This window comes from Mesoplodon bidens, assembly GCF_964165515.1.
Source record: "Mesoplodon bidens genome assembly, chromosome: 2".
Lineage (NCBI taxonomy): Eukaryota > Metazoa > Chordata > Mammalia > Artiodactyla > Ziphiidae > Mesoplodon > Mesoplodon bidens.
Genome location: NC_138177.1, coordinates 45,124,393 through 45,139,883, shown reverse-complemented (window position 1 = coordinate 45,139,883; position 15,491 = coordinate 45,124,393). Strand labels below are relative to the sequence as shown.

The following is a 15,491-nucleotide window of genomic DNA, read 5'->3' as shown; positions in this document are numbered from 1 at the left end:
AGCTTAGGACTGGAGAAACAAGAAGGGGGGAATGGGGAGGCTGGTTCAAGGTGAGAAAGAGGCTGTAATCAACACGAAGGCACCTATTTATAACGTATTTTCTAACACACCTGCAAGGCTCCCAATGCCTTTTTTAAAGGAATAACTCAGAAGATGTATTTTATTATGTTCCACCTAAAACATAATGAGAGTAAGGGGGAAGCCTGTTTCCTTCTATTCAAAATTGGGTCCCTCCTGAAGCCACAAGTTCGAACCCATCAGCATAGTTGTACCTAGGACCCTAGTTCACAGGGCCACATCAGCCTCAAATAGGGACAGGGGAGGGTTACGATGGGCCCACTTGCAAATTTATATAAAATCTGAAATGTGATCCCTAACAATGAGCGTGCAGGTCCCAGGAGCACTTATTGACCCTCCCATTGCAGAGGATCCAGCTCAACCATCTAGCTCTTCAGTGAGGACTCTTCGCCATAAGACTCTTAAAGATGGACATTTAGACTCAACCTGAATAACTCCGTGCTGCAGAGGAGGGTGAAACTTTTAGAGAACACACCAAAATGCTTAGAGAGCTTCACTAACTGGGGAGCTGAGAAAGGAAATATGATTAATGGCTAATACGGTCTAGAGCAAGTCATTTAACCTCAGTAGGTCTCAGCTCCTGTCACTCAAATCAGTCTCCTCCCTCCAACATTATCCATTTTATTCACATATTAGGGTTCCAGGTAAAAATGTGTTTGAAGGAAGAGTTTTGATATTAAAAAATAAACTTTAAGCTTGTAAACCACCAGACAGGATGATCTCTTATATTTCTATTTGATTATTTTAAAATTAATCTTATAGATATTAGTTTAAATGTTACTGCTTTGGGACAGAAGCTGAGATCAAGTCAAAAAAAAAAAAAAAAACCCCACAAAGCCAGCAGGGGTCACACTTTCTCAGTATTCCTCAACAGAAGAAGAACACTAGGCAGAGTCCGAGGCTGGGCAAATAACTCATCTACTATTTCCTTTGCTACAAATAATGTTTAATCATCCAAGGGGCAAATAAAGAAGGTAGTGAAGACAAGAAATCCAAAAATTAAAGAGAATCAGGGTAGAAGAAATAAAGAATTGAAATTAATCTAAGAAAGTAGTTCAGAGTATCAGCTCTTCTAAATATTCCCAAATCTCTCTTGGCTGGTTTTTGAGTAGCAATTTAAAAATATTTTTCCTCTTTTTGATAATACGTAATTCAACTCAATTTTTCCATGATTGGACAGACAGTTTTTAGGTTTAAAAAAACAAAACAGAACAAAACAGTAGGGAGGGATTCATACAAGGGAACAGAAATATACAGCAAGGCAAAGTTGGCTCACCTCTGCCTTCTCTTGCTCTTATTTAAAAAAAACAAAGAAAAATCCTGTAAGTAGGTGACTGTTTATGAACTGGCATAAGTCTGTAAGCAATACAAGTGAGAAATAGCAATAGCTAATCCTCCAAACACCATTTCAGGATTATTTATTGTCTCTTTATATATTTCAACATATTATTCTGTTTCTTTCCAGATCTGCTAACGCAAAAACAAATTAGATGCCACAATATAGGAGCCAGAAGGGCAAGAGAAAAACAACAATTAGAAGCCCTTGTTATCAGCCAGGAAGCCCAAAGGAGACAATGTTCTCTGGTTTTACTCTCACTCATCCCAAGGAACTCTTGCTGAAATGGTTTAATCCTAAGGGGCAGAGGAAAGGGAGAAGCCAGGAATCTGGCTTCCTGTAGATTATCTTCATCCAAACAAAACAGGAAAGCCTCTGTATCTTCTCTAGGTAATTAGGATGAGATCAAATCACAAGATAGCCCTAAAACACTTTGCTTCCCCTGGTGTTTCATGGACACAAGTGAACATTTATCTCACTAGTAAAGACATGTGGACTTTAAGGAAGGGAAAAGGAAAATAATATCAAAAAAGGAGAAGAATTAGGAAACCAGTGCCATGAACAAATCTATTGGTACTTCAGGGGAGAAGCCCAAAGCAGCCCTCTACATCTCCAAGGCAAAGACCTCTTGTGAGATGTTGCGCATTAACAGAGAGATTAATAATATTCACATGGGTTTGCAGGAATTATCAATATTATGTGATATGATGACCAAACTCTAGAATTCTAAGAGTTCATGTCAAAGCATTTTCCAGAAGAAAAAAAAAAATTCCTAAAACAGTTCCTTTTAAAAGACAAGTGAAAGATGTGCTATAGGATATATATTGTGTATAAAGAAAAATTCAATTTTATTCTCCCATCAACTCAAAGGAGCTGTTCAACCTACAAACATTTAAAGGTCACATGTTTATTCTGATTTTGTGTAAAATAAATCATAATCTAAAATAATAGAATTATGACGTAAAACAAGTAGACATTTTAAAGGAAACTCTCCCACGTCTTGCTATATCATCCTTAAGTAATTCCCAAAATAAAACACAGTCTAAGACAGAACACATGCATTGAAATGAGTTGTGTTTCTTTATTCACATGATTAGTAGAGCAGTTTTTTTAAAAAGGCTAATGGTAGGTAGAAAAGTGGATCAACTCAAATTCTGTTGGCCTTAAAATTAGAAAATTAATTTTAATTTTCTTCCCCACTGAACACTCTACCTAAGACCATCAATTAGACTCCTTCAATTTTTGCTCATTTAAAGTAGACATTTTCTGACTAGTTTATTAAACTCTGTCTATGACAATGAATATAAAAGAATTTGTGGAGATTATAACTGAAGACATGTCTATATGCAAAAATCAGAAATAGTGGATAAAGATAGATAGATAAAGATAGATAAAGCAAGTGGAAAAAAACACACAGTAGGTTGCGTGCTCAAGGAACATGGTCTCATCAGCCCAGACTAAAATTCATGGGGGTGAACCCTGAGTCACACTTAGAAAAGTGACGGACATGGGTGGGCACAAGAGGGACAAAATGGGTGTGCATCACACCTGCATAGCAGACTGATACCCTTCTGTGTTCTCACCATATCTCGCCTGGTCATGAGGTCATGACCTAGTCATGATGACCTAGTCATGATGCCTTAGTCATCCCTCTCCTCAAGTTAACAACAAAGGGACACTCACACCCCGACAGTCAGAGGACTTGATAACTGAAGATTTCATACATACCAGGGAGGACCGGCTCCAGGTGGGCTGGCGTCTGATAGGGGGTGGAGAATTTGATTGTCTACATGAAAAGTTGGAAAAAAATGAGGATGGTTATGATTATTTACCATGTACAAGAAGACCAGATAGACAAGAGAGGGAGAAGAGGGGAAAGGAGAAAAGATGAGTTAAGAATTACAGCAAAACATAAACATTTTCTATTTCTGGGTGCTGAAGCTAAGAACAATTTCGATTTCTTTTTTGTTCTTTTTTTATTTTCAAAATGTCTGGAATATATGATACTTTTATAATATGTTTTACAAAGTAATATTAGAAGAACGAGGCTTATTTCTAAAGACAAATTATAAGGGAAATAAAAATCAACAACAGTCTTTTAGAGGTTAGAGAGTGGAGACCTCTGGAGAAGGATGCTGTTCAGATGATGCTGATTTCATAAAACTCCAGAGGGCTATCCCAAGCCTTCATGTAGCCCATGCTGAGGCTCTGAAACTATCAATATATACAGAATTTACTGTCTATGTGGGGTAGGGGGTATGCTTTTTAGAGAGTCCCAGTTTTTATCAGATAAGAGGTTAGGAACCTCCCATACATGGTTATGAAGAAGAAAGGAATGATTATTACAGAAGTAGAAAGGAAAACAGAATTTCCTTAATTTTCAGTCTAATATGTGAAGCTCACTCATATATGTGATGCTCATTCATGTAAGCAGAAAAGGCCACAAAAGAAATACAAATACTCAGAACATTTTATGTTAAAGCCACTTGCTAAGAAATGATCAAACCAGAAGACTACAGTGAAGACTACACTTCTCAAAATAGTTTTGTTTTTAAATTCACCTGACAGAAGTCAACTATAGAATTCTTGTTAATGTCAAAGACACCCCAACAAATCAAAGGCAATAGCAGAGAACTGCAAAGATGTGACCTATAGGGAATCTGTTCAAAAGAATGGTGTGTGTGTCTATGCGCGCATGCGTGTGTATGCACGTGTGTACCTATAACAGATATGGTGGCTTAAATTGCTGCTCTCTAACTAGTGCTCTTCTGATTTACGTTTGCAAACTTTGCTGGCAGACCTAATACTATATAGTCATCTCTTGGTATCCAAGGATGATTGGTTCTAGGACCCACCTCGGATACCAAAATCCATGTATGCTCAAGTGCTTTACATCATCTGGCATAGCATTTGCATATAGCCCATGCACATCCTCCCACATACTTCAAATCATCTCTAGATTACTTATAATACCTAATACAACGTAAAGAGCTGCAGTTCATAGTGAATTCAAGTTTTGCTTTTTGGAACTTTCTGGAATATTTTTAAATATATTTTGATCCACGGTTGGTTGAATTTGCAGATATGAAACCCACAGATACAGAAGGCCAACGTACTATCAAATATACTTTCAGACTCTGACAGTGGCCAATGGCAAAGACTGGTTTGAAAGAGCCTCCATCACGTAGAGAAAAAAGTCTGTCAGGACCTGATGCTCCAGTTCTAAAGCAGCACCTTCTTCAGCAGGAACTGCTCTAGGACAGTATTTTCACACTCTTGCATGTGTCCACTGGGGAAGTGGGAAAGCAGTTCTTCTCCTGCATTTACAGCCCGAAGTTCTTTGAAACAAAAGTAAGCACCTTGGGCGTCCCAACTGCTGACGTACTCCGCTGAGGAACGTCTTTTGAAGGCAACCAAAGGAAAGGCTATGATAGTGTGAGCCCGGCACGCTATATCCAAGGTCAGGTCACAGTGAAGTTCCCTCATCAGACTCCCTTTATCATCTTTATTTCCAAATTAAATTGAAAAACACACACATGGATTTGTGACATCTATTAGCGTCTTCCAAGCCTTCCTCTAATTACCCTGGCCTCTCATTTACAGGCGGGTGACATGACCCAGAAGCACACGCAGGGTCAGCCAACTGTGTGAGCAACACAGGGCTGAGGATGACAGCGGCTTCCTCTCTTTCAAGTTGGCTCGTCACTCTGCTACCTGCTTCTGAACACACTCCACATCTGACAGAAGGGGCGCCCCGGCAAATTGGGAACCGCTCGGTTCCTCCAAACTCATGGCAGAGGTTGGAAAGGCACTGATGTCGGCCAATCCGTTCAGGAAGTCAAGCATTCGCAGTCAATTTGCAAATCATTTTCTCCCTAGGCATGTAGACTACACAAGACAGTCTTCGTCATTAAAGCTCTTTCCCTCCCGCCCGGCTTTAACTTGCCCCTTTAGCTTCTACAAGGAATGAGGAAAAAGAGTCAGTATAAAAAGCGATCTACACCATCCCTAAAGCACAAGAATTTAAGCTGATCCAGGGAGAGGGTGGACAAGATGTTTACTTACTCAGTGCAGATTTTGTTTTGTTTGTAAAACTTGTGCCGTGTAGCAAACAATCGAGATATATACTTGGCATTTTCGATATCATCCTTGGAGAAGAAGAAACAGGGGAAAAATAAACGTTTGTTTGATTGTATTGGGCTGGCCAAAAAGTTCGTTCGGGTTCTGCCGTACAACCCCGAAGGAACTTTTTGGCCAATCCAAATATATGCATTTCACTAGGATTCCTCTGAGCAGGGACACGTCCCTTCCTCCCTTCATGTCAAGCACAAAATAACCCCCTGAGCCAGAAACCAGTGTGCTGAAATTCAGTGGCGGTCATGCCTATGAAGCCCACCCAAGGATGGCAGACAATACTGTCTGCTAAAGAATCCTTTATGCTCAACGCGCTGGGGTTACACTGATGATCTGGCGTGTCTTTACATAATGCTAAACCAAGTGCTTTAAAAATCAGTAAATGAATCAAGGCAGAGCCTAGCACGAACGCCAAGCATCATTACATGGGAGGCAGGGAGGTGCAGGGAGTGCCCTGGCTCTCAAATAGGCACTCAACAGAAAGGCAATCACCCAGTTTGCTTCAGATCAGCCTTGGACTATGATGGCAAAGAAAATCCAAACCAGTCAGTAAAAGAAAATACCATGCAATATCATCAGGGGTGACTAGTCAAGGGCATGCCAGACAATGGGATCCACCACAAATAAGGCTGGTGGAGGAACCCAAACCCTAGAGACAAAACTCAGCTTGAAACCCCAGCATTGTGAGCATGAAGTCCCCACCACCTTCCAGAAATGAGGGAGGACAGCACTGGGCAGGTATTGGAAAGTTATGGGTTCAACAGAATACTTATTCTCTCATGACATGGAGAGCGAGGAAAAGATATTATAAGTTGAGAAGACAAACAGCAAGCTGCCTGTGGGACCCTGCCTTCACCTGTCCATTTTGCTTACCGTGTGAAAGAGGGCAGTCTCCTCTTTGCTGATGAGCTCCACCAGGATAGTTGACTTGTTGTGAGTGATATTCCCCATGTCATTCCACCTGCACAGAAGAAAGCCAACGGCGTTTGCCCAAAGACTTTCTAGGCATTTATGACAGCATAGGAGTGTCACCTGTTATTACTCAGTCTCATTTTACAAATTATGATTTAACCATATTTTTAAAAGCTAAACGTCCCTCCTCTCAAAGCAGAAAAGGAAATAAAATGCAACACGCATCTATTTAAATAGCTAAAAATCCTATGTAAACGACGTCTAGATATTGCTGTTAATAAAGTACACTTTCCTTTACGACCTAGGAGGAAACTATGCCAGAGACTTCCACTGCCTTGGTTTTCACACTTCCAAATGGACAGAGCATTTCCCGTGATCCCCGTTTTCAATGCTGGAGGGGGATGTCATTTAAAAGTCATGTGTGGAATTCCCTGGTGGTCCAGTGGTTGGGACTCCGTGCTTTCACTGCCAAGGGCCTGGGTTCGATCCCTGGTCGGGGAACTAAGGTGCCACAAGCTATGCAGCGCGGCCAAAAAAAAAAAAAATCATGTGTCTCCAGGAATCTAGGCTGAAGAATGCACAGAGGTTCTGTGTTGCGATGTACACTACAGATTTGATCATGCCACTTGGAAAAAATGTCTAGGGAGTGTTTAATGTGCCTACATTTCTGTGATCTAAACACACACACACATTTCCTTCCCTTTCCTCATGGAGATCTTATCTAAAATGAGATACACAGAAAGAACCACCAGACAAGGGAAGGTAAGCTCCTGCTTCCCATTCTACTTGGAGCCAGTTTCTAATCATCTCTTACACTACCTACCCTTCACTCTGCTCCCCGACCTATAATTCCCTGCCCACCGCCTTCTCCCACCGTCCTGCTTTTGCTCATTACACTTCTGCCTCTGCCTGCATGATTCCTTTAAGACTCAGAAGAAGTCACTTTCTCCAGGAAGCCTTTCCTCAGCCCCAAGCACCCACACGCCAGGAAAGAGCCTAGTGTAGTCCTCTATCAGTCACCACATTGTATCACAACTGTTCATGTCTGTGACCAGATCCCTAACTAAACCAAACTCGATCATAGGCCCTCGTGCCCCGGGCAGAGATTCTGCTTTCTTCACCTCTGTATTCCAAGCACCAAGTACACCTGGCACACAGCATACAATAGATGCTTGCTGAAATAATGAAAAGTAATGAGGTTGTCTCGCATCTGTATAGAGTACCGTTCTTTTATCAACTCTCTTAGGTAGACAAGGCGGCTATTTACGTTCCACCCTGGAGATGAGGCAATTCAGGCCAAAGGGGATGACTTAGCCTCACTCACTCTGCTCATCAGGGACGGATGAGTTCTATACCTTCTAGGTTTTCCTCCGATCAGCTTTCCGTTACACCAGTACCACCTGTTTTTACATACATCTACAGGTGTTCTGCACAGCTGTCTGCTGACTTACGATTCCATTAGATCACATCTATGTGGACTCACAGCTATGTGCTCCTTAGTGAAGGTCTCAAGAGATAAGAGATATGTGGTCTCCTCTAGCTCCATTCCCTCAAATCAACTGCCAAAATTCTGGGTCCACTCCTGACTCCACCATATGACTTCACCTTAGTGGCACAATTAACATGACACTGTAGTAGAAGTAAATTTCCATCTTGTAAGGGTTTCAAGGCAAGGGCTAAAGGAAGCAGTCTAGAAGCAGTTCCTAAGGAAACTGAACAAAACCTGTGAGGTGCTTATGATCAACAAACTTTCAAATTGCTATTTTCTATTTAATCTAGATAGCCAGAATCCAAGATGTGTCTGCTTCTCTTCTCCAGACTCAAGCACTGATTTAGCCACAAAGAACTGTGTGGGACAAAATGCCTGGATAGCTTTACATGGGCATAAAAGTGTATAGTTACAACTCTGCACATATTTATATATTTTGTTTAATTTGTTGTAGGTATATGAGTTGACTGAATATGTCCAATAGTCAAAAAGCTTATTCTGTAGCTCCAAAGAGCTCTCTCCCCACTCCTGTTTCAATAATGTCTCTATTCAAAGAGCAAGAGAAAATAAATGGACAAAAATAATGGCAGGGTGGGGACCTAGGAAAATAAAAGCCAATTAGGAAGCTTTTAGTGGGAAAACTTTTTCAAAATGACCTGCAGTAACTGCTGATCCAGAAAATACACGGCTGGCCAAGAATTCACTTCCAGAAAGTGGACCGTGCTTTGCCTCTAAGATCTGTCTTTGATCATCTGCCCTGCACGTGCAGCTCTGCCTATCAGATGCACACAAAGGAAAGCTGTCTTTCCGGTAAATAATAGGCCATACTGCCCTCATAAATGAAAGCAAGCATGCAGTTTTTCGGATTGTTGATACTAAGACGGGATCTGTGGGCACCCATACAAGCAAGCTCATTGACATGTAATGCAGGGGACACCCTGCCACTTCCCTATGCTGCTTCTACTCACGTTAAATGGAAAAGAAGGTTGAAGGGTCAAAATAATAAAAAGTACCCAAGTCCTTTCAGTTATGATAACAAATTGATTGCTTTTTCAAAACAGACTTTCACAAATAGACCTCTTTCGTTAACAGAAAAATTAGTTTGCACTTTTCTGGCACATGTGGTTAGGTAGAGGGTTCAGGGCAATGGAAGGAAGCCAGTGTGGATTTAATGACTGGTCATGGGTAATCGAGGCAAAGGTAATCCCATGGGGGCCTGACTCATGGAAGAGCCCATCTCCAACCAGACTCATAGAGTTTTGTTCCACTCTTTGGCTCAGTGGCGGTTCAGCTACGCATTTCTTGGGGTCAGGTGGAAAGAAAGAACATCCCCCATCCCCAAACCAACCCCCAGGGAAAGTGAGATGAATTTCTCCATAACCACTTAAATCCTGCAGAGGGGGCGGATCTTATCAGAGTTGAGAAAAGCTCAACTCTGATCCATGGTCTGCCTCTTAACTCATCCGTATAACGTTCATACTCCATGGGGTTTGCTAAAGCACCTCGAGGGGAAAAAGGAGAAAGACAAATCAGACTACCTGTATATTACTGCTTGTCTTCCAATTCTGTTTCTCACGAAAATCCCCATAAAGAAAATGCCCAGGTGCACACTGTTTCCATGATTGTCCTGCATAAGATCAACAAAAGATCGTTGTGATGAAACAGATCCCCAGCAGTCTGGCAGCCTACCCATGGGACCACACCCCGTTTCTCGCCCATACGTGGAATGAATGAATCATAGAACGGAATGGGGTCAGAAAAGCCACTAGGTCCGAAGGGACGCATCGCACTGTACATCCTAATAGACTACATAGATACCTTTTTTTTCTTTCATCTCAGTTTGTCGCAATACATTTCCTGTTTAAGAAAGAATTTTAGGATTTTCTCAGATTTGTTGGCAGTTAAGATTTTCTCTTTCATGAATATCTATTAGTATCTTTTCTAACCCTAGTTTTTGGTTTTTTAAATCAAAATTATACATGCACATAGTTTGATTATATCTGCATACTGCATATGTGCAATTATTTACGCACACAGTTTGAAGAACTGAATCCTCTTTAGATCTTATTTAAAAGCAGCCTTGGACCCACCATTTCCTCTCTCTTAAAGGCATCCACTTCCACCACTTAAAGCCCTAGAGTGTGTCTATTTGCATCCACCATGCTTGGCCTTCCAATTTAGAACCTCATGTTCCTCAGTTCTGGGATATTTTCTCAAATTACTACCTTCTGTTTCCCCTTTTCACTCCTTTTAGAACTCCCACTGTTCAGATGTTGGACATCTGGGCTGGCCCTCCAATTTTATCTCCTGCCTTCCACATTCCATTACTTTGGGTTTTTTTGGGTGAGATTTCTCCTGATTTAATCTTCTAACCTATCTATTAAGTTTTCCATTTCTGATATCATATTTTAAATTTTTGAGAGTTCTTTTTTATTTGCCGAATGTTCCCTTTTAAAAGCACTCTATTCCTTCAAGAAGGTAATATATTTTTATTTTTTATCCTTGAGGCTCATAGGATGGTATTTTGGGCAGGGGGCCCTTCACCCTGCAGACTCTCTGCCTCTTTCACACTGCTTCATTCTCATTGGGTTGGCCTCTATTGTTCCTATTAGGGCATCATGGGGGTTGATGATGCTCGGCTGTCTATTCACATTCCAGGGTGGGATGCTAAATGCTGGTTGGGACCTTTGTGAGCACAGGAAGGGCATGTGGATGATAGGCTTCACTGTCGGGCAACCTGCTGGGCCCTGTCTGGGGGAACCCAGAGGTCTTCGGGCTGGTCTCTTGGTCCAGTCAGGTGCCTCCAGTCTCCCGCCTGGAAGAGTATAACCCAGCTGCCAGTGTTCTTGAGAGCAGAGTGGGAGCAAGGCTCGGCATCCAGGGAGTAAACTGTCACCCAGCCTCCTGCTTTCACTCGGGGGACAACCTCTTTGTGGAGTAAGTGGAGGGCCATGCCCAACTAGGCCTAAGATGGAAAAGATAAACCCCTACCTCCCTCAGAATACTTGATCCCACTTAAGACACAAAGATGACAGTGTCCCTTCTCAGGGACCTCTTCTCAACCCACCTCCCAAAGCTTCCAATCAAGTAGGCGTCTTCTAACAGAGAGAGAGAAAGGGAAAGACAACTGCTGATGGCAAAAGCTGAGACAGAAAGAACTGGGAAGGAAAAAAGGGCCTTGGGGACTTCCCTGATGGCGCAGTGGTTAAGAATCCACCTGCCAATGCAGCGGACATGGGTTCGAGCCCTGGTCTGGCAAGATCCCACATGCCACGGAGCAACTAAGCCCGTGCGCCACAGCTACTGAGCCTGCGCTCTACAGCCTGCGAGCCACAACTACTGAGCCTGCACTCTAGAGCCCACGAGCCACAGCTACTGAGCCTGTGCTCTAGAACCCGTGAGCCACAACTACTGAATCCTGCGCAACTAGAGCCCGTGCTCCGCAACAAGAGAAGCCCCAGCTCGTCGCAACTAGAGAAAAGCCCACGCATAGCAACGAGGACCCAACACAGCAAAATAAATAAATAAATATTTTTAAAAGAGGGCCTCGGTGATTATGAGAAGTTCAAAGGTAAGCTGTATTACAGAAAAATCTGTGAGGGAAAGGAAGACAGGTGAAGTAGAGACGGGAAGAAAAAGGAAAATTCTGCAGAAAGACATTTCTGGGCATGTTGCCAGTAGGTGGGTGCAGAGGCCTGGTGGGAGTGGATGGGGACATGGGAGGAGCAGGCCGCCAGGGTGGGACAATGGAAAAAACACAGAACGGATACCCGTCAGAACAACTTAGCCAAGGATTGAGGCTCCAGACTCTCCATGACCCATTCCAGAAGCTCCGTCCCTCCATGCCCACGTGCTCGGACAGTACAGGAGGACGCAGGCTGCGGCCAGCCCTGTGTTTGTGGAGGGGGAGGGGCAGACCTGTCAGGAAATGGAAGGGACCCCCGCCCTGAGCCTTGAAAATTTTTGAGAAACCACTCATGGAAAAACCCACACTACACATAAAGGTTCTTCCCTGGGACATATCCATAACACACTTTTTAAACGTTACTTGGTCAAGAAGGACCTGTACTAACCCAAAGGGACCCCAATCCCCATGTGCAGGCTGCCCCTGCATACTTTCCTGGTGGCTTTTTCACTTAGAGCTGACCCCATCACTGCTCACACGGGTACTGCTGCTCCACCCATCATCCTTGGGTTGCCAGGAATCATGTGGTCTGTAGGTGGTCACCTGAGTCATGAACAGATATGTGGCGGAGGAAGAAAAAAAGCAGCAGCCCAGCTGAGTTACACCCACTGGCAGTGAGTCAGCCGTGCCTATCTGCCCACTCGGACTAAGCTCTGGTATCTCCCTTGTACTTTTCCCACTAAAGGACAGACTAGAAAGCACATCAGAACCAAGCATGGTGGATTTCAACACTGTCTCCACTGCCTCTATTTCCCACAGTTCAGAATGACTAAAGACAACACAAGCAAATGACCACCATGACAAAACCTCCAACTTCCAGGGCCTGAGAAGTCAGTTTTCTAGAAGTGGAGAAAAGTTTACTGTGATTTTCCAAAATGTCATGGAAGTGGGATGCAGATGGCTTCATAAGGTATTACTGCAAGGAAAATGGATTACAACCCTATGAAAGGCAGCCATTAGAGGAGCAAAAGAAAATTAAACAAATCTGAAAAAGAGCCATTTAGCCTTTTTTGCAAGCTGCGGACACCCTGCTCGCTTCTACTTGATACACATGGGCAGTTCTCATTAAGGCAAATTGCAAGCGTGCAACAGAGGGGGAACAGAACACTTATACAACAGCCAGCGGAGCCAGTCTGGAGTGAAATGTTTATGCTGAAATTGCAGGCATCTCCCAAATTGCCGAGATGTGCCAGTTGCTTTAGGTTTCTGATAAAACTCTAACTTTTGTAAAGTGGGTCAGCAGAGAGAGGAAGATGAGTTTGGATGATGGGCTCAGCTCTGTAAATGACCTTGCACCATGACCCCCCAACCGCACCCAATTCAGGAGGTGGATTTGTTGCAAAGGATGGGATGTGCTGTAACCGTTTCCTAGGCATAGTTTCCAGACAACACCAAAGGGGCTGGGAACCCACAACAGAGGCTCTGTAGAGCTGGAGAAATAAAGTATGATTGCATACAGGAAATGTTATTCTTCCTCACAAACAGTTATCACTGCATCAGCCCAAAGAAGAGAAAAGAAAAGAAGCACGGGCAAGAAAACTGCTGGGGAGGGTCTGTATTAAGGCACGCATGATGTTTGCTCCTTGTCCCACTGGAAGGCTGGATGTGGCTTCGATAAATTCTTGGTACCAAATGGGCTGGTGTTTGGTACTCAGAAGGTTGTCTTACAAATGAGATATTCTGCTGAAGAAAGCTTCAAACTCTCTCTGTTACGAAAAAGGGTTTGCTTTACCTAAAGTAAACTGGACTTGCCAGCTAATGCCACGTAGCAGTAAGAAAGCCGAGCCTTCTGGCTCTCTGCTCTCAATAAACACTGGTTTTTCCAAATGCCTGTGCTGTTCTGAGATGGCTGAAGCAAGGAGAGGGTACGCTACCTTCACAGGGAAGATTTCCTGTCCAAAGCCATCCAAACGTTCCACCTCATTGATGTACATAAGCTCAGCTTCTGCTGGCAGGATTCCACTAAAATCAAAAGAGCATCAAAGGAGGAAATGGTTAAGAGCAATAAAGTCAGTGGAAAATCCTACCCTCCTGGTGGCAAATTCCAGAACTGTGGTTTTAGTTCTGGGAAAAGCCATTGTCACCCAACCAACTGTGCAGGCACGGTGCATTACTAAGTAATGCATTAACATATTCCTCAGTAGCCTTTTACTCAACAGGGAATAATAAGAGGAAGGCAAAATATTTAATTAAGAGCCACAGCCCTATAAACACTAAATAATTATTCCAGACATCCTGGTGAATAATGCTGCCTGCTTTAAAAAAAAAAAAAAAAATGTATTTTTCTCCCACCTGGGAAAAAAATCTCCACTGTTAAAAAAGGAAGAAGGAAAAAGGAAGAAAGGCAAAAGTTTCTGAGGATGACATTTTGGGAGCCAAGTAACCAAGATAAGAGTCTAGGACCACTGCACATGTCCCAGAGAGAGCTCCACGTAGCCCTGATCAAGCTCTCAGGGATGCCTTAAATCTCACTCTTTTCCCTGCTGACCTTGACTTTCCCACCCAAAGCAGCTCTTGAGGTATGCACTCAGCCCAAGCAGTCCCAGGCTTCCCAGGTCTGGCAACAGTTTTAGGAAGGTCACAGAGAGGAATTCCTCAGGCCAACATGTGGGCCAACTGGTGTTAAAGAAAAAAAAGGAAAGAGGAAAGAAAAAAAAAAAGAAAGGGAGGGAGGAGGAAAAAACAAAAGGGAGAGAGAGAAAAAAAGAAAGGGGAATGGTAGCAGTTTTCAAATCTACATGCACTCTCAGAACAGAGCTGAATCACTTGCTACAAGAAACAGAACTGTGTTGACTCAAGCCGGGCTTGCGGGGAGGGGCCAAATGTCTCCTGCCTCGGACAGGACGGTGGCCACGTGCTGAACCTGGCAGCCCCCGACTTACCTGTGGGCTTTGTGTTCTTGGGCCACCTTCTGTGTCAGCTCCTCCAGAACAGCTTCTTCCAGGGCCAAATCCTATCAAAATGGAAAGCAGTTAAGGTCACTTGCTATTTTGCTTGCAAACCTTAGAAGCTCTCTTTTTTCTAGAAGTTGTTCCTGATTAGCTTCACTTCCTCAGTCTCCCTTGACTCCTTTGACTTAAAGGTGGTCATTTTTAGGACAGAGGTTCATTTTTACTTTTGTAACAGGGCTCTCCACTATAACAGGCTATTTCAAGGCATATTTGGGGTTGCCATCTAAATTCTGGAGGATCTGGGAATAGCTCTTTTTTCATTTACCTTCTTCCCTATCTGCCTGCCTCTTGGACTTTTATTAAAAATGCTTTGTAAGAAACAGAAACAGACTCACAGACTTAGAGAACCAACTTATGGTTACCAGGGGGTAGGGTGGGGGGGAAGGGATAGTTAGGGAGTTTGAGATTGACATGTACCCACTGCTATATTTAAAATGGATAACCAACAAGGACCTACTGTATAGCACAGGGAAACTCTGGTCAATATTATGTAACAGCCTAAATGGGAAAAGAACTTGAAAAAGAATAAATACATGTACATGTATTGAATCACTTTGTGGTACACCTGAAACTAACACGACATTGGTAATCGACTATACTCCAATATAAAATTAAAAGTTAAAAAAAATCCTCTGTAAGTGCTTATACGTTTTTAACAATGAGGATATACAGGCAAATGAGTTTCCAGGTCATCATCCCTTCCAAAGCGGAGCCCAAGAAGGGACTGTGCCTGGCCTTTTTATCCACCAGCACAATCCCAGCAAACTAATTCAGAGCCACCTAAAGTCAGAGCTGGCTCATTCAGAGACCAACTGATGGGGCCTTGGGAGCAAAAGAGGCCACGACAGCTCAACCGCCACAGCGGAGCTCCAGAAGGTAACAGGTGGGGAGCTGACCAGCCGGTGT

The 15,491-nt window shown here is 43.1% G+C and overlaps 1 protein-coding gene across 3 annotated transcripts in view; it reads right to left on the bottom strand.

Moving 5' to 3' along the window:
* Positions 1 to 15,491, bottom strand: part of PTPN14 (protein tyrosine phosphatase non-receptor type 14) — a 184,816-nt gene that overhangs the window by 33,279 nt on the left and 136,046 nt on the right. For all 3 annotated transcript variants that reach the window (XM_081254683.1, XM_081254684.1, XM_081254685.1), the window contains 6 exons: positions 14,517 to 14,587; positions 13,509 to 13,596; positions 9,488 to 9,576; positions 6,422 to 6,509; positions 5,480 to 5,562; positions 3,143 to 3,200 (listed from right to left, as the gene is read on the bottom strand). In XM_081254683.1, the coding sequence (XP_081110809.1) occupies positions 3,143 to 3,200; positions 5,480 to 5,562; positions 6,422 to 6,509; positions 9,488 to 9,576; positions 13,509 to 13,596; positions 14,517 to 14,587 (477 nt within the window). The remainder of the gene's footprint in view (positions 1 to 3,142; positions 3,201 to 5,479; positions 5,563 to 6,421; positions 6,510 to 9,487; positions 9,577 to 13,508; positions 13,597 to 14,516; positions 14,588 to 15,491) is intronic.